General features: G+C 38.2%; 3 protein-coding genes across 3 annotated transcripts; 2 read left to right on the forward strand and 1 right to left on the reverse strand.

Moving 5' to 3' along the window:
- The first annotated feature begins 772 nt into the window (after positions 1–772).
- LOC122074288 (putative disease resistance RPP13-like protein 3) lies at positions 773–1,705 on the forward strand. The gene has a single exon (XM_042639121.1). The coding sequence runs from the start codon at positions 773–775 to the stop codon at positions 1,703–1,705; it is 933 nt and encodes a 310-aa protein (XP_042495055.1).
- Positions 1,706–7,974: 6,269 nt separating this feature from the next.
- On the reverse strand, positions 7,975–12,009 carry LOC122074773 (probable disease resistance protein RF9). Its single transcript, XM_042639737.1, has 4 exons — positions 11,863–12,009; positions 11,428–11,761; positions 8,438–11,346; positions 7,975–8,311 (listed from the first exon to the last, which is right to left on the reverse strand). The coding sequence occupies exons 1-3, from the start codon at positions 11,935–11,937 to the stop codon at positions 8,477–8,479; spliced, it is 3,279 nt and encodes a 1,092-aa protein (XP_042495671.1). The 5' UTR covers positions 11,938–12,009; the 3' UTR covers positions 7,975–8,311; positions 8,438–8,476.
- A 4,774-nt stretch (positions 12,010–16,783) lies between these two features.
- Positions 16,784–17,686, forward strand: LOC122074289 (putative disease resistance RPP13-like protein 3). Its single transcript, XM_042639122.1, has one exon. The coding sequence runs from the start codon at positions 16,784–16,786 to the stop codon at positions 17,684–17,686; it is 903 nt and encodes a 300-aa protein (XP_042495056.1).
- Positions 17,687–18,743: the final 1,057 nt, after the last annotated feature.

Raw genomic sequence — 18,743 nt, forward strand, 5'->3', positions numbered from 1 at the left:
AGTAGCTCATCACATTTGGCGGGACAGGAATAAAAGGAGGACATCCACTTCTTGCACAACCGATCAATTATGTAAAGGCATATCCTTTGAAATCATGAATAGAATTCTTCATGGATTTACAGTGGGCCATGATTCTAACAAAAACAGGCACATTGCCCTCGCTTGGGATCTCCCTATTGTTTCCCTTCCCCCTAATTTGAATGTATCACCTTGTTTATTTTTTATGCTTGTTTCTTTCCTCACCTTTTTTGTTGTTTCTCCTCTCCCCCACCCTCTCCCTTTTTTGGATGGTGTAAGTATTCCCCCTTTGCTTTGATGTGCATATGATTTGATTTTTTTTTCCCGCAGTTAGGGGCTCCTTCTTGCCCTTGCACCATGAGGTTTTGTTTTTGTTTCTTTATTTTAATATGTTTTTCATTAAAAAAAAAATGTATTGCTTCTACCTATTATCTGTTTGCTTTTTCTGTTATTCCCTTCTTTTGTTTACTCTTTTTTTTCTTTCACTTTACTTTTAGGTTTTTTTTTTTGGCGGGGGGGGGGGTGGTGTGGGGTGGGGGAGTGGGGTAAAGATGACTACTGCTTTATACATTCAAAAAATGGGTTCAATTTCTATTTTTTATTTTTTCACTTTAATTGTAAATAGGTGCAGCCTAAAAAACCATATGGCCGGATCGGAGGCTTCTTCAGCCATCTCCTCCATTATAAACAAGAGTCATAGGAAAGTAGTGTAAATTTCTGTTACTGGTTTGTGGTGAGGGTTGGGGGAGCAGATATGGCAGAAACTGAAATCGCTCCTTTCCTGAATAAATTGGGATACATGCTGTTAGCTGAGGCTGATTTGCTTCAGGAAGTTAAGGATGATGGCCAACTCTGGTCGCTGCATTCCATGTTAACAAGGCTAACACCCTTTCTAATGGAAGTCGAGAGGAAGCAAAGCAAATGCTTCCTGAAGGACATAAAAGAAGCCATTGATGAAATCATAAACCTTGTCCATAAGGCTGAAGATGTTGTTGATTCATATTTGAACACTATAAGAAAAGGCTTGCGGACGGATAAAGCTCATCGTGAAGTTGGAAGCCAAATTATTGGAATGGTGGAAAGGCTCAAGAGACTGCATCAGATGATCCTTGATACTCGTGCGGCTACTTCTGCATCAAAGAGGCCATTGACGACGAATGAGGATAGCAATGATGTGGTAATAGGCCCGGAAGATGAAGTAAAAAGGATGATAGAACTGCTGCTGCCCAAGGGTGAGAATACTACTACTCGATGTAACGTTATTCCCATCGTTGGGCCTGGAGGTATTGGGAAGACGACTCTTGCTCGAAGAGTTTATAATGACCCAACCATTGTGGAACACTTCCCTTGTCGTTTATGGATTCAGGTATCTAGCGACTACAAGTTGGAAGAGTTGTTGCAGAACATCATAGAGCAAATAAAGCGTTCTACAACAGCTCCTCCTCATGCTGCTGCTGCTGAGAGAAAGGAGACATGCCGCCTTAAAGATTTGGCCTTTGAAACCTACAAGCTTCTGAAGACTACTCCCGCCAGGTACCTTATTGTTTTTGATGATGTTTGCACAACCCAATTCTGGGCTGATATTCATATGGTTTTTCCAAAGAAGAAAGTAATTGGTGGAAGTAGAATAATTTTCACTACGCGGCATGATGATGTGACTTCACNCCAATTTTTATTGATAAAGTAGAAGTGAATGCTGATCGGAGCATGATATTAAAGAATCTCCAAACGCTGGAAGGTTTGGATGCTGAGTTTTGCATGGACAACATACTGTCTATGATGCCCAATCTAGTTAAATTACGTCTACGTGGGAAAATATTTGTGTTTTATGATCAGTTAGCTCAAGTTTTTGCGCTATTGAAGCGCCTTCAAAGACTAAAGTTGGATGGTAATACGATGGATTTCAATTTTGAATCTGATTCTATTTCAACCATTTCCAGTGGTGTCACCAGGTATAAGTTGGAAATATTTCCCCAAAACATCACCCATCTCACCCTGAAATGCACTTACATCGCTGTGGAATACTTGATGCCGGCACTGCAGAAGCTACAAAATCTTTGTGTTCTCAAGTTAGGATTTGGATCTATGATCTGGGAAGATGATGGTAGTTTAGATTTTGAGAGCGATGTCAATGGGGGGTTTAGGCAGCTCAAGTTCTTGGAACTCAAGGATTTGTTTCTGTTAAAGAAGTGGAAATTGTCTAAAGGTGTGATACCAAGTCTTCAAAAGCTAGCTGTCTTAAATTGTTCCAAGCTAGAGGGTCTCCCAATTGAAGCTCTGGAGGCTATCTCTACTTTGCAAGAGTTGGTGATAGATGAGCAACCCACTGATGGTGTATCAGCTGATGCAAAACTTATTCAGGAACATATCGGAAAGGATCAGCTTAACTTCGACAATTCCATCGTCACTGAAAAATGGCTGGTAAGAGTAATAATTAGTATTCCTTTTTAACTAGTAGTAGTATCACATTGTCGATCCTCTATTTTTTGTTTCACAAGTTTTTCCTATTTCTAAATTTGTTATTTCTTTGTTGAGATAAGGTTTTATGTCCAAGAGCGGCCCACAAACACAGGGGCAAGTAATGATCACGGTGCCCATCTTGGGGTGCATGCCCTTGAATCTAAACACAAGGGTTGCTCTCGGACAAAAAACACTTGCCCTTATTTATTTTACCCTTTTCGTCTTTCTTTTTCTTTCAAGGCTTCTTTCAGTTTTTTACATGATATTTTTCTAATCATCTAGACTTTTTTTTCCCCACATTTGCCACCTAAAAAAAATTTACCATAATACTTTTTTGTATTCTTTCCAACCACACATTGATAGATTACTATTGATTCTTATTAAAATCTTATCCAATAGATTTGATTTTTGGTATTCATTTTTTGGTCCGACTCTGAGCTGAGTAATTATAATTGGAGGTGACCCAATGGGTATCTTTGAGTACTAATAGTTTCTTTATCTGCTTCGTCATTTCCTTAAAATAATGTTGTGTTTTAATTTTCATGATGATGGCATTGCAATAAAGTTTGATTTAGGTGGCTAGGAGAAGAAAAATACATATCCTAAGTTTGCCAATGTAACTGGTTTGTATTTTCCAAAACGATGGTTGTTATTTCTTTTCAGCTTTTCATTTGTGTTGTATGTTATGCTACAGTTCCTTTGTGTTTCTGTAGTTCTTGAGTTTGATGTGCTATTTTTAATGATGTTGAATAACTATGTATGAAACATTTTTGTTCCACCCAACCGAACCTAGCCTAGCCTTTTCTTGGGAAAAAAAAAACTTTGATCCAGTATGGCCACTTTTTTTTTCCTTAAAGGTTATTTGTATTAATTTAAAAAAAATATATATATATATATAACTCCTATAGAGAGCGAGGCCATACTCCGCACCTTCAGCATTGCCATCAGTAAAGGGACAGCCCACCTTAAGAAATCAGGAAACTAAAGATTGTAAAACCGATATCTCGGTCTAGAACATGCATCCACCCTCAGCTCTTCTTGTAACCACAGGGGCAACACCGGATAATTTGTAGAATTCCCATCTTTCGCTGCAGATTTTACAAGTTAATCTGTTATAGTATTTGCTTCCCTAAAACAGTGAGGTAGCTTCCACCTAATTGATTTGAGATATGGTTGCAAACACATGCAATCCTGTCTTACGCACCAAGGAACAAACCCACTAAAAACTGCCAGATCAATCACAACTATAGAGTCACATTCCACCCAAAGGTTCCTCAAGTTAAGCTCCTTTGCCTTCATAAGACCCGTCATTAAGGCCATGAACACTGCCACATAGTTTGTTATATTACTGAGGAATCTCCCAAAAGAATATATCAATTGTGCATCATCATTCCTAAACATCACCAGCCCTTTGATCTCACCAGATTACCAAGGGAACATCCATTCACATTCAACTTGTCCAGTTAGGTGAAGGAACACACCAGAATATCTCCGTAATGATAGGAGACTTTCGAGGACTAATAGGAATTCCTATTCTTCTTGAACTATAAGATCTGCCACCGACGTTACTTGACCCCTAATGGAAGGCACTTGCTCCTTAGCTGCTGCTAAAATATGTTTTAGAACATAAACTTCACGCTGCCCTTTTCCTTCAAATATTCTCATGTTACTTTGCATCCACCGAAAATACAAAACCTGTCCTCAATTCTTTAGAGACTCCTTTCACTTTTTCCATCTACTATGAAAATAAATCAATGATGGAATTATGATGTTGCCACCCCACATTGAAACAATTAGTGAATTCACTCCATATAGCCATCGAGAAAGGACACTCCAAAAAAAAATATGCTGCATAGATTTAGATGCCTTAGAGCATAAATTACACCTAGGAGGCAGTGAAACTCCTCTCCCACAAACCATGTTATCTAATCTGTGGAAAGCTTTCTATGCATCATTTTTGTTAGATCATGAAACTTGAATGAATTTCATTGATGATATAAAGGGGTATTTATACAATGATATTAGTTGGACTTCCTATACATGGATACTCAATACAAGGTAAACTACCCTAAACACAAGATTGTATTCTCACAATATGAATAGGAGAATATTTGAGAATATTTAATATCATCTATAACTGGAAGGTATGACTCATGCAATCCGACTCATGTGGAACATGTGCAAAATGTGACAATATGAGTACATCAAATATTTGAGAATATTTGATATCATCTATAACCGAAAGGTATGACTCATGCAATCCAACCATTTGAAACATGTGCAAAATATGGTTCACATAATTCTTATGCTCCATAATTTCTAACCAAAAACTGATTGATGAGGAAGCAATAACTTACTCCACACTATTGTAGACCATGGGACTTGAGGATTTCTTTTTCAAATTTCTTCCCATGCAGACTTCACCGAGATTAACTCCGAAGAGGGACTCCACACACAAACATCATCCTCACCTTGAGATAGAATATTAATTTCAGAAACTTTTATAAAGATGTTATTCAAGGATATCAAATTAACATGTGGCAAAACCCACACACCATCAAAGATAAAGTCGGCCATAGTTGTCTCACCATTAAATAGCCTCCCCTCTAAAACTGATTCTTCCTCAATCGAATGGTCACCAATCCACCTATTATAGCGTCCAATAGTGCCTTCCTGCTTATGGGTGTGGGGATATGAAACCCTATGCCGAATACCAAGTTTGATTAAATAGGAGGGGAGGGATCGGTATTCCCTACCCCAATCTGTCTGAATCGATTTAATTGAGCAAAAAACTGACTCTCAACCAAAGAATGGAAAGTTTCAAAGTAAAAAAAAAAAAATCTGATTTTAAATTTAAAGGATAAAATCAAATAAATTTAGTGCAATCATCCGCAAATATAACAAAATAACGATGTGCTACTAAAGAAATAGTGGGGTGAGAACTTCATACATCACTAAAAATTAAATCTAAATGGGAGAAACTATGAGAAGGTGTCTCGCAAAGATGTAGATGACTAGACTTTCCCATCTAACATACATGAGAGAGAGAGAGAGAGAGAGAGAGAGAGCATAAGGCGGAGAGCTCAATTATGAGTGCGACCCAAACTATGGTGCCAGTGAGCATAAGAGGAAACAATAGTAAGATTGGTAGAGAAGGAGAACGACACAGAGTAGAGCCCATTCTTACTCGCCCCAGAAAGGAGTGTTTGCTTAGTCACCAGATCCTTCACAAGAAAATATGATGAATGAAATTCAAAATAAATAGCATTATCAGGACAGAATTCTTGAACTAATAGCAGTGACTAAGTGAGAGAGGGGATATGCAAAACATTAGAAAAAAAAAGAACGAGGAGGAGAGATAAGAGAAATAGAACCAACATGAGAGATTTGAGAGACCTTTATGATTGCCTACATGAAGTTGATTCCTACCTGTGTACAGTCTGAATGTAGAGAAAGAAGATCGATCTGGGGTACCATGATGAGTTCCACCAGTGTCAGGAATCAAAGAGGTGATGTAGGTTTAGGGTTGGTATGAAGGAGGAGGATGGGTGGCGTGGAGGGTTGGTGAGTGGCTTTGGAGCAAAGGGGTAGTGGGCTTGAGGGGGGTTGTTAGGGCATGGATAGAGGTTGGACATGGGGGGTTGGGGAGAATAGGTGGTTTGGGCTGGTTACCTCGGTTTTGCAAACGATGGTAGCAAGATTTCGCTTGATGATTGGTGCGACTACAGACAGTGCAAGGGCTGTGAGAAAAAGTATTAGAGTGGCCAAAACTGTTTGCTCGTCCATAGCCATGCCCTCTAAAGGAGATGTTTCCATTCCCACCAGAGAATAGGGTACCAGTGCCGCGACTTTGGTGAGATTGATTGGCAAAAGCATATGTAGATGGATCAATAATAGCACGACGAAATTGAACTAGGTTCTCGTGACTTATAAGAAGACCATGAAGTTCATTATAAGTGACTGGCTTTGGTATGGCCATCATAATGGAGGCAAGGGCATGATATTCTGAATGGAGAGATCTTAATATATGAATATTAAAGTCTTCAACTGGAATCTGGTTTTTGGACCAGATTTTAAAGGGAGGCATTGATGGATAGAATCTTTGTTGTGGAAGGAGAGTTGAAAGCAGCATAAAGAGCATCTCAGATCTCCTTGCTAGTGGTCCGTCCAACTGCTAGTGGTAGAACATTCTCAGAGAGGGAGGCGATTAGTAAACTCATGATAGAGCATCTTATTCATGCCATAATTTATCTTGAGTAGGATCCTGAGGGCAACAGAGGCCGCCTATAACTTAGTCATAGAGATGTTATCCAGTGAGATATTGACAATTTAAGTTTTCCAATAAACATAGTTTGTAGAACAAAGTTTGCATTGAGAGAGAGAAGATGATGCACCCTAGAGTGATTAATTGGCGAAGGTTGAGGCGCAGGGAGGAGGGGTAATGGAGGCAGCCATAGTGGATGTGTAGGGCCTCACAAATGGAGGAAGATAAGAGGGAGAAAAGAGAAGGGGGAGAGAGATCCACTCGTTGGAGTCCACATGAGTAAAGGAGTGAAAAAAATTATGGGTTATGGATGGGGCTCGTGGGTGCGTAAGGCTCTTGATTCCATATTGAGAGTTGTAGTGTGAACCGTATTCCGAGAATGAGTGTGTTACAATTAAGCCTATTTATATCTTCTAGGTTCAACAAACTAAGCTGATAATTTACAAATTTAATGTCAACTTGAGGTTATGTTTGCATAACCACTCTCAATAATACCCATTGAGATGGAGAAACGCGTGTGAAGAGTGAAAGCTTTATTACACTTAGAAGGGTCAAACCCATTGAATTTTCAGAAAGTGACTTGGTTTTTTATCACTAAAAAAAATTTAATTCTTAAAATATAGAAAGACATTTAAGAAAATACATCTAAGCTGCTGTCACCAGTCCTTCCTAGAAAGCAATAGAATTTCAGATTTTGAGGAAAACAAATTGCAAGAAAGTTTGACCATGCTCAGTCTTGTTGCCCAATCTACCGCTTTGCCAATATTATATGATGGAGATCATGAGTTCAGCTCTTCTTGGGTATACTTAAAAAATAAATAAATAATTGAAAAACTCTGATTTCCCTACCCATGAAACTTTATAGAAAGTTGATGCTTGGTTTGGACTTGGGTCAATTTTATCAATAGTTCAATTCAAAGACAAACGTGGAGTAATTCACTCCCTGTAAGCAAGAATAAACCTGTAATGGTGACAAAAAAAAAAAATAACTAAGGACTAATATGGGATGAGGTTAGATATGTCGCTGGTTTTTTGGAAATAGTGGTTTAACCAATGAGAGGGCTAGAATGGGAGAGGCATTCGGAACTTTTACAAAAGGAGGAGGAGAGAGATAGACACAGATTTAGATGTGTCACTAGCCTTTTCCCAACTAATATAATGAAGATATTATAACGCTTGACAAAAGATGAAATCAAGAATCATACATCATGGCACCTGTCATCCATCTTAAGTATTATTCTACTCATTTTGGCCCTCTCAGACCTTGAAAAAGCGGGAGCCTCTTTCATTAGGTTGCTCTTTTTAAAATTTTCAAGCCCAATTAGAAACTTTGCTCAAGCAAAGTCAACAATAAACACACAAACCAAAAAATAAAAACGAACTAAAAATCAAAGAAAGACCCAATCGAACAATCAAATAAAGCGGTTTGGCAAGTTGGCATGTCCTCTGGAACTTCCTTCTTCAACGTCTCAATCCATCGAATCTCATCCGGCTTGTTGCCTTCGGTCAGCAAATCTTGTATTGGAAACAAAAGAGGAAATCCTCCACGAATTTTGTTTAATTTTTTCCCTGATGACAAAGGAAATAAAATGAAAGCCGAAAATTGTGATTTGTGAACCATTTTGATTACTAATATTGAGTACAATTCTTGGAGAAGTTAATTCACAAAAGAAAACCAAGGACCACAACACATACCTCAAATCCAGAAATCCAAGACCAGAGCAAACTACCCTGTTAATCTTTGACAACCCTGCAGACTTTATATTTGACAAACTTTTTAGTGAATTCCTCTGGCATTTTGGTCAACTTCAATTCATTGAGGGTCTTTGGGACTCGAGAAAGCTTCTTCAAGTTATTGCAAGTTCTAATCTCTAACTCCTCAATGTTTGGCATTGCTCCTTCTTCCACACTCAATTCTTGGAGTTCTTCAAGCTTCCAAATCCTTAAGACTCGAAGCTGACCAAACCCTCCTGATGAACAAACCATGTTCTGACCCTTAAAAGATTTAGAGCATAACCTAAGGAATTGTAGCTTGGGTAGCTTCTCTAATTTTGGCATTGGGTCTCCAGTTAGCTCAGATCCTGATAATGTCAGCGTGGTGAGATTTTCTGGTAATTTATTATGGAGATCAAATTGTAGTCCATTCAACCTTCCTAGCAAGTATAGATTGGTGAGCTCCTGGTTTTTGGTGACAAGCTCCAAATCAGCTATAGTTTGGTTTTTGGCGCTCACCTTTAATGAACTGAGGTGCTCCAATCCTTCCAACCAATGATCCTCTACTATCTCTTTTCGTTGTTGATTGAACTGACATGTGAATCTCAGTTTCCTGAGATTAGTTAACCGACACAGACCATGATCCTTCTTCACAAGATCCAACTCCTCTACAACTACGCCAGACAACGTCCGGAGATCACTCAAGTGACTCAACCATGAAACAAGTTCACTTGAATATTGTCCCTCGTTCAGATAAAGGTGTTGTAGTTTTTTCAATCTCTGGATAGAACGAGGGTAATTATGGACATAGGTGTGTTTTGTATCAAGAGTTTGGAGTTTCTGCAACTTACCTATATTTAAGGGGAGTGTGTCCATGTAGGTTTCTCTTAATCCAAGGTACCTCAAGTTGATTAGCTCTCCAATTTCCTCAGGAAGGTTAGGTCTAAACACACCTTCTAGATCAAGCACCCCAAGAAACTGCAAGCCACCCTGACTAATGCATCTCCCAAGAAAGAGCCCTACTTGCTGCCCGGCTTCATGTCCTCCTGGAAAATTAAAGCACCATAAAGAAAAGAGTGTTTTGCTGGAATTTACATTACGGGTTTGCTGATGTTGGTTATCATCAGGAGGGTGAGAATGAGTATGGTCTGGATTCTCAAGAGGAGGGTGAGAATGAAAACAGGTTGTGGCCAGCTTGCTCTTAGGATCATGAAACCAAACCCAGCGATGATCGTGGTGAGAATAGTTGGGGGCATTCCTAAAAATCAGCAAATCATGGGGAATTTTGCATGTCTTGGCATTCCCATTGAACCTCACCTTTTCTGTTCGAATTATATCAAAATGTAGCAACTGTTGTAGACAGTCATCTGCAACTTCTTCCTCTGCAAGTTCACCATATCTCTGTCCAAAGAATAAGCCTTCTGCAGCCCATGAGAGAATAAACCTCCTTGTAGGGATCTCCATCTTATCAGTTGGAAAGAGCCCCCCATTGTAAGGAAGCCCCTGTTTCACATGTGAAGATAACATCTTATCAAAGAAGCCTGATAGATTAAACCACCAATGGGCATCGTCTCCTTTGAGATGCATATTTGCCCCATGAAGTACACATGACCAGTCGCTAGCTTCGGCAGATCTATTTGATACTAGATCTGCCAATCCTACAATTAACAGTGGTATACCCTTACATTTTTTCACCATCTTTCTTCCTATGGCTTCTAATTGAGGAGGGATGCGTGACTTCATGGTGTGAGAAGTAGAGGGACATGCATCAGTACTTACTTGCCAGGGAGCTATGGATACCTTTCTTGTGAACAACTCCCAGCTATCTGCTGCACTCAGCACCCATAGCCGGTGAGGAAAGCCATCTGAATTGCTGAGATAAGCGACTTCCACATCGCGGGTTGTGAGCATTATCCTGCTCCCATTTTGCCCATTTGGAAATGCTTCTTTCAGATGATTCCAGACTTTGGCACCAGGTACATCATCAATGACTATAAGATACCTCCTATCACTCAAGAATTCGCGGATCTTGTTCTGCAGTCCTTCATGGCCATCATCAGTTGTCTCTTGATCTTCTTGGAGTCCCATAACTTTTTTGCCAATGTCCTTCAAAATCTCTCCAATATCATTGCCCACAACAGATATGCAAACCCAAGCTTTATAAGGAAAATGGCTAACCACATCACTGTTTTTATAAACCTCCCATGCTAAAACTGTTTTTCCAATGCCTTGGATCCCAAAAACAGAGATAACACAAAGATGATTTTTCTTGTTGTCCAACAGCCGTATTTTCATTAACTCCATGTCATGCTTTAAACCAATGATAATATCCTCCTCTCTTTCATCGTAATCAGCAGAAGATCGTATCCAATCTGACAGATGCTTCCCCAGATGGGATGATAACTCTTCCCCTGCTACTTTATTTCGAGCTTCTTGGGAATTTTCACCTGCTGCTGCATTGTTTCTTCTCAAGGAATGGCTAGTCAAATTTTTAAGCTTTTCAGCCAATTCATAGATCTCTGAGTCCAAATTACTACTTCGGGCAACTCTCTTGGGGAAGGCACACCTCTTAAACAATGTTTCAACTCTCTTAGGGAAGTTACACCTCTTAAACAATGTCACCCTCCTCGGGCTGGCTGTCAAGCTGAGTACATGGTTCACTATAGCAGCTTTTGCAGCACGAACTATTCCCTCAAAATCCTGCACCAAATTCTGCCCCACACCATCTTCCTTCACATTCTTAAGGGAAGTTTGGACAACAGAGAATTCGTGGAAGATGGGCTGTACCACTTTTTCCATATAACTAAGGTGAAACTTTACTTGATTGATCAGGTAAGTAAATTCATCTATCAGGGAAAGAACAGTCGAGGCCATGGATTCTGAGTTACTTCCTTCAAAGAGGAAACAAAAGAACATTAAAAGATAATGAAGAAACTGTAAGAGGGAAAGAAATTTAATTAACAAAAACTTACTCTCGATGTCCTTTGCATTCTTTTTGCTGTCTTCTTTTTCCACCCATGTCTGATCTTCCATTTCATCATCAAAATGTTTATAACCTTTCTCACATTCAGTTTGGTTGTCAAACACTAGAACATCAAAGAGCAACCCACCTTCATGTGTGAACACTAAGAGATCCCCAACGCAAAGATCAAGGTCTTGAACGAAATCTTTCCAACCATCACGAAAACTGAAACCATTCATCTTGACAAGCCAAGATTTCTGTTGGTGATGATGATACCTCAGTGTGGCTACTCCTTCCTCACACTTCTCATCTATTAATTGCCTTAAAAACTCTCTTGGTATCGTCTGCAATGAAATATATTTTTACATGTTAGCAATCTTAGCAGTTCAAGAATATATGCAAATAAATCTATAAAAGCTTTTGAGAGAGAGAGGGACTTGATTACAAGTTCTTTAAGTGAATCAGGTAAGACACGCTTGAAGAAAGATTTCTTCATCTCTCTGCTCCTAGCAGTTGCCATTCCCCACCCCCCCAAGAGAAGAGATGAGGTTGAAATTGAAGCAGCTGGTGAGAATGAATTTTAAAGATGCAAAATGATTATGGCAGAGTGGTTCTGAAGCGGGAAAATAGGAGGGGACAGCGAAAAAGGGAAATTAATTGGAATGAAATACAAGCTATAAAGCACAATGCTGGAGATTTGAATGTGGAATTGCATATTTGCAATCGACTCTGCCACAAACAATAGGTCAAAAGGTTTCTAACTTAGCGCTATTCAAGTTATTCTATTTTGCCTCTTTTTTTTCCCTTTTTTTTTTTTTTTTTTTTTTTTTTTTCACTCTCAACATTGAATTGGGGTGCTAATGAAGTTATCCTTTTTTCTTTTTTTTAGTTCACACTTTCATTTTTTTTTTTTTTTTCACATTGAAATTTATTTGATGTTTATTATATTGAACATATAGATTACATTTTTCTTTTTATTCATCATTTGATTATTATCTAATCGAAACATAACTTATAGTTTTGTAGAAAATAAACTTAATTCCGTATTGTCCCTTACCAAACATAGAAGGTGTTTCTTTTCTTCTTTTTTTTCCCCCTCTTTTTCCTTTATTTTCCTTTTAGTTTTCACTTTAAATTTGCTTTTTATGTCAGAAGTTGAAGGTATTAATTATAATTTATTTTTCTTTTCTTTTTTTGTCATTTAATTTGTGAACTAAATCAAATTATAAGACTAAAACAACTACTCTTATAATTTAATATTATTTACCCATCAGATATTTCTTGCTAATTGTATGCTTGATTTAAGGAGCATTCCCAGCATATTTTACAAATTGGACCATCCTTTTTGCCCAGAGGGTTGTACTTTTAATTTTAGTTTTGACTAATCAAACTACGATTTTGAATTTATAAATAGAAAGGTTAAGCACTCATGTTCCAAATGCATGAACGTAATTGATCAAATATTAATCCAACATGAGGCTACAAATTAATAGAAGGGTTAGGCGTTTAATATTGAGGTGGTATTGAAGTTGTTCTATTTTTTTTTTTCCTTACAACATGTTGAAGTTATTCTCTTTCCCATTTTCTTTTCTTTTACTTTATCCTTTTCTTTTCTTTTTTTTTCACTAATAGCACGCTGAAATTACTCTCTTTTGCCTCTTCTTTTCTTCTATTTTACTGTGCCTTTTCCTTTTTTTCACTAATAACATTGAGGTGGTATTAAACTTATTCGCTTTTTCCATTTCTTTTCTTTTATTTTATTATATCATTTTCTTTTTACAGTTCTAGTCTCTGGCATTGAGGTGGTATTTATGTTATAAGTTTGCGCATTAAACGTGTATCTGAACGAATTTGATGTTCCTATGTTGACATTAAGAGGGGTGAATCAGTGTGTGGAAGGAATTTTCACGATGCACCCTAACGCGGTTGTCTTCAAGCAAATCATGATTGGCTGGCGTTGAAAAATTTTACCAATTACACGTAATACACATGTATATCCACCTCGCAACCACTATGTGGCAAGGTGTACCAGACAATGCACAGCCACTCCGCAAACCATACACTTCAATAGGCAATAATGAGTAAAAATATGCATAATGCAATGCCGAAGTTGCATTGTACACCTAACCCATCAAAAAAAAAAAAATGTGTTTGTACATCTATTACATACACTTTTTTTTTATGATAAGCATATAAAAAAGGAATGCACAATGCAATGCCAAAGTTGATTAGGTCAGTGTGTGCGGGTCCTGAAGTTGGGCCTCCTTTTTTCTACTAGTGGCAATGCTGAAGGTGGATTAGGAGGTCTACTTTAATCATCCTGTTGATTGTTTTGGAGTTAATGTTTGTCTCCATTCATTTTCTAAATTATCTAATTTTTTTTTCCTTTTTATATTTAATATTAAAGATTCTTAGCAAAAAAGATATACACAATGCACCAGATATACGTGGTTTGGCCAACCTTCATACTACACAGAGTAATATCTTAACCAGTGTTTCAAATTATACCCAAATAATCAAGTCTTTCAACCGCTACAATGGTCCAAGAACACCTATCCCTATTTCAATTTGAGATGTAACCCAGACAAGGGCAATAACTCCAAACCCTAGGCAAACCTTAACTTGCTAGGTTTACAATTTTAAATTAATAAAGATTTAAATCTCACCTATTATATCAACTCTAAGTTTCACAACATAAACGTCAACCTAAAATGAAAATGGGGGTTTGGAATTGCCTATTACCTCTACCTGAGTAATACCACGATCAAGCTATTGTTTACAACCTCTGACACAGCATGCACGCACTTCAATGTTCAACACAGCTCCATAGATTGATCTTTTATAATTTTTCATACACCACGCTTTATGGACACAAAATATTTAATTTTTTTCCCAGACAGGGTCATTCCTCTCCTTCTCTGGAGTGCATAGCACTTTGCAAAACTCAATTCAAACTTATAACGAAGGGTAGATCCTTGTTTTACTAAAACACTAACGAGAAGGGGCAAAACTGTAACTTCCAGCAAGTATTCATGAAAAATAGTATATCACGAGTGGAGGCATGACGTTCGGCCTCGTCACTAACTCCAGTGTCTTGAACCAGGACCATCCGATTAGTCTTCAAGAAGGCGGGTGAGATTCTGGCCATTGGATCGGCCAATCTCCATCTCCTGAACTCGAGTGCATTGAGAGCTTCTAGATCAGAATCTATCTTGTGTTTCGCAGTACTCAGACATACACTATAGTAACTTGTATAAGCATAGAGATTCTGTGTAGCGCAAGTATAGCAAACTATATATGTCGACCCAACTATAAGGCTCACAGTAAAATCTATTTCATCTAAGCTTATAGCCTCTACGCAGACCTCAATCTCGGCCGCCCAAAATGAATCTAACGATGTGGCTGCATCACATCCGCTCACTTATTGATCCCACGTATGCTGATGTATAGGACTCAATACACCACCTCTCAGATTGTCCGAAATGATATATTGCATTTTTAAAGATTTTTTCCTCGAATTTCACGTTGGCCAAAGAATAAATGTCAACAAAGAGGTAAGCTACTGGAATGCACTTACACCTACAGGAAAAACTCACAGTAGCTTCCCAAATTCTCAAAAGCTCTCCCATTTCGCTTTCGCTCTGCTTCAGCACATCCATATGAGAATTGCCATAACTTATTCTGATGACATCAAAACAATGTGATTCAACTTGATGGAACTATGACTCAACAAGATTTGTTTTTTTCTTTCTTTCGTTCTTCTTCTTTTTTTTTTTTTTTTTATGTCAAATCAACAACAACAAAATCTTATCCCGATCAAATGTGGTTAACTACGTAGATCCTTACTCTCCAATCAGCTCTATTCGAAGTCATATGTGGTAGAAGGCCTATGTTATATGTCTTTCCTCACCACATGCCCCTGGTTCTTTTAGACCTGACCTTTTCGAAATGAATCATCCTCCAAACTAGAGCATCGGAAGGCCTGCACTAAACACGGACATGCTATCTCAAATGACTTTCACATAACTTATCATATATCGGGACTATACCCAGCTCAGCTCTAAGATGTTCATTTCCTTACTTTGTCCTTCCTAGTTTTGCCCCACAAACATTCTCAACATCGTCATCTCTACTTCATTTGATGTCAATTTATTGAACAAATAGCTTTACCTCTTTCTCTTTATTCATCATTTGATATATTATTTGATCGAACCATAACTTATAATATTGTATTTTGTGTGCCATGCCCTTTCACATGTATAAGTGTACAATTGAGTAAAAGGGAGAGATAAGTACAATTTTATTTTTTTTTTCCCTTTTCTGCATTTCATCCTAGAATTTTTCACTTATTATATATTGAATCTACAAATAGAAGGGTTAGGTATTCATATTTAAAACACATGAGCATAATTGATCAACTATTGAACCAACATTGAGGCTACAAAAGAAGGGTTAATCATCCAATATTGAGGTTGTATCGAAGTTATTCTCTTATGTTATTTCTTGTCTTTCACTATTTCTTGTCATTTTTTTTTTTTTTTCTTAGCATTGAGGTGGTATTAAAGTTATATAATTCTCCTTTTTACATCCTTTTCTTTTTACACTTCTGATTCGGCATTTAAGTGATATTGAATTTATTTTCCTTTTGCCTTTTTTTTTTGGCTTTTTTATTACCTTCGTGTTATTGAAGATATTCTCTTTTCCTCCCCCTTCCCCCTTCCCCCTTCCCCCTTTTTCATTTCCAACATTGAAGTGTTAATGAAGTTATCCTATTCTTTTTCTTTTTTCACTTTACACTTTCAATTGTTCACATTGAAATTTGTTTGATATCTAATATATTGAACAAATAGCTTTACCCTTTTTCTCTTTATTCACTATTTAATTTATTATGAGACATAACTTATAGTTTTGTAGAAAATAAACTTAATTGCGTATTATCTCTCACTAAACATTCAATGTGTCTCTTTTCCTTTACTTTTCTTTTAGTTTTCACTTTAACGTTGCTTTTTTATGTCAATAGATGAAAGTATTATCTAGAATTTTTTTTATTTTTTTTTTTTTTTTTGGGTGGTGGGGGAAGGTGGGGTGTGTTATCAATTAAATTAATGAGCTAAATCAAATTATAAGGTTAAAAGAAAGACTCTTATAATTTCATATTATTAACCCATCCGATATTCCAAGCTAATTGTATGCTTGATTGAAGGAGCGGTCTAAGCATAATTTTAAATTTGGACCATCCTTTGAGCCCAGAAGAGTTTTATGTTTAGTTCTTGCTCAGTCATCCCCTCTCCACCATTATAAGCAAGAGTCATAGAGAAAGTATAAATTTCTGTTACCGGTTTGTAGGACGAGGGTTGGGAGCAGTTATGGGCGACAATGAAATCGCACCTTCCTTGAATGAACTGGAGTACATGCTGTCAACGGAGGTTGATTTGCTTGAGGACGTTGAGGATAATGCCCATCTCTGGTTGCTGCATTCCATGTTAATGAGGCTAGCACCCCTTCTAATGGAAGTCGAGAGAAAGCAAAGCAAAGAGTTCATGAAGGAAAGAAAAGAAGCCATGGATGAAGTCATAACCCTAGCCCATGATGCTGAAGATGTTGCTGATTCGTATTTGGACGCTATAAAAAGAAAAGATTCGCGGACGAAAGAAGCTCGAATGGTTGGAAGCCAAATTAAGAGGTTGGTGGAAAGACTCAAGAGACTACATGCGAGGATCGTTGAATCCTGTACTACTTGTGCGGCCACTTCCTCATCAAAGAGGCCATTGACAACAACGACAGAGGATGGAGAGGATGATGAGGATGATGTGGTAGTAGGCCTGGAAGATGAGGTAAAGAGGATGATGGATCTGCTGCTGCTCAAAGATTTTGATGAGGAGGATGCTCGGCGTGTCATCGTCATTCCCGTGGTTGGGGCTGGAGGTATGGGGAAGACAACTCTTGCTCGAAAAGTTTATAATGATCGAAACATTAAGGAACACTTTCCTTGTCGTTTATGGATTCACGTATCTAGCGACTACAAGATGGAAGAGTTGTTGCAGGACATCATAAAGCAGATCCTCATCAATGATGACGAGGAGGAGAGAAAGAAGATGAGCCTTAAAGATTTGGCCATTGAAATCTACAAGCTCCTGAAGACTACTCCGACCAGGTACCTTGTTGTTTTTGATGATGTTTGCACAATCCAATTCTGGGCTGACATTCATATGCTCTTCCCCAACAACAAAAACAAAGAAGGTGAAGGTGGTGGTGGTGGTTGGAAGTAGGATAATTTTCACTACGCGCCATGATGAAGTGGCTTCACATGTGAGGCCACGTAGGTCTCCCTTTCATTTGCGACGGCTTTCAAAGAAGGAGAGTTGGGAACTTTTCTCAAAGAGAGTTTCCCATCTCTCCCGAGCCCAGCAGAAGCAGAAGCGGAAGAAGAAGAAGGAGAAGCAGCAGCAGCAGCAGGAGGAGGAGGAGGATGTGCCATGGGAAGCATGGGTATTAGATTCACGTGGTGGGGTACCACTTACAATTGTCGCGTTAGCAGCAGAATATCCCCACCGTCTAATATTGATGGATTATAAGGAGGAGGATGTGGTTGGTTTGGTTAAAAGAGTAGCATTTCCATTAGAAAAATTGATTTTCAATCACCTACCACATCACTTGAAATCGTGTCTCGCCTATTTGTATTTTCTCCAAAAATCTGGGCGTACAGAATATCAGGGTTTTGATTTTTCCGACTTTAAAGGATTGATAGTCGCAGAGGGGCTTGTAAAACCACCACCACCATCTATAACAACAGTAGTAGAACTTGAAGATATAGCTGAAGAATATGTGAAGGAGCTTATCAGTAGGTGTCTGATTCAAGTAACCCATTGGAGTTTCGATGAGCAAATAAAAACTATTATCATTCCCTTCTGGGTTGCTTCCTTGTTGGATAAACAGATCATCTATGGCATATCATCATCATCATCTCAGGATGATGTCAATATCAGTAGTAATAGTAAGATGAAAATTCAACATGTTACAAATCTTGGCGGCTGGGTCTTGTTCGAACAAGACTACTTATCTAGTACTGATCATAATAATAATAGCAGTATCAGTACATACTTAAAAGCACGCTCTTTATCCGTCTCGCGGGGGTCAACTACGAGTAAAGATCAGTCGGAGAGGAGTCTTCAAGATATGGGATTGCTTAGGGTAATCATTGATGTAGAGAATCCAACAGATTCCGATATCATTTCTTATGCAAGAAGGGGTAGTCATCTGATGATTCATCTAAGATACCTTTATTTGAGTTCCGATTCGTGTAGCCCCAGAACGATTACCGAATAC

The sequence above is a fragment of the Macadamia integrifolia genome, chromosome 3 (genome assembly GCF_013358625.1).
Source record: "Macadamia integrifolia cultivar HAES 741 chromosome 3, SCU_Mint_v3, whole genome shotgun sequence".
Taxonomy (NCBI): domain Eukaryota; kingdom Viridiplantae; phylum Streptophyta; class Magnoliopsida; order Proteales; family Proteaceae; genus Macadamia; species Macadamia integrifolia.

Bases quoted from the DNA above. Each gene is read 5' to 3' on its own strand.
- LOC122074773 (XM_042639737.1), bottom strand. From the start codon at position 11,937: ATGGCAACTGCTAGGAGCAGAGAGATGAAGAAATCTTTCTTCAAGCGT. The intron at 11,762-11,862 runs GTAATCAAGTCC...ATTTCATTGCAG, and splicing joins CTGATTCACTTAAAGAACTT to ACGATACCAAGAGAGTTTTT. The intron at 11,347-11,427 runs GTAAGTTTTTGT...TCCTCTTTGAAG, and splicing joins GAATGCAAAGGACATCGAGA to GAAGTAACTCAGAATCCATG.
- LOC122074289 (XM_042639122.1), top strand. From the start codon at position 16,784: ATGGGCGACAATGAAATCGCACCTTCCTTGAATGAACTGGAGTACATG.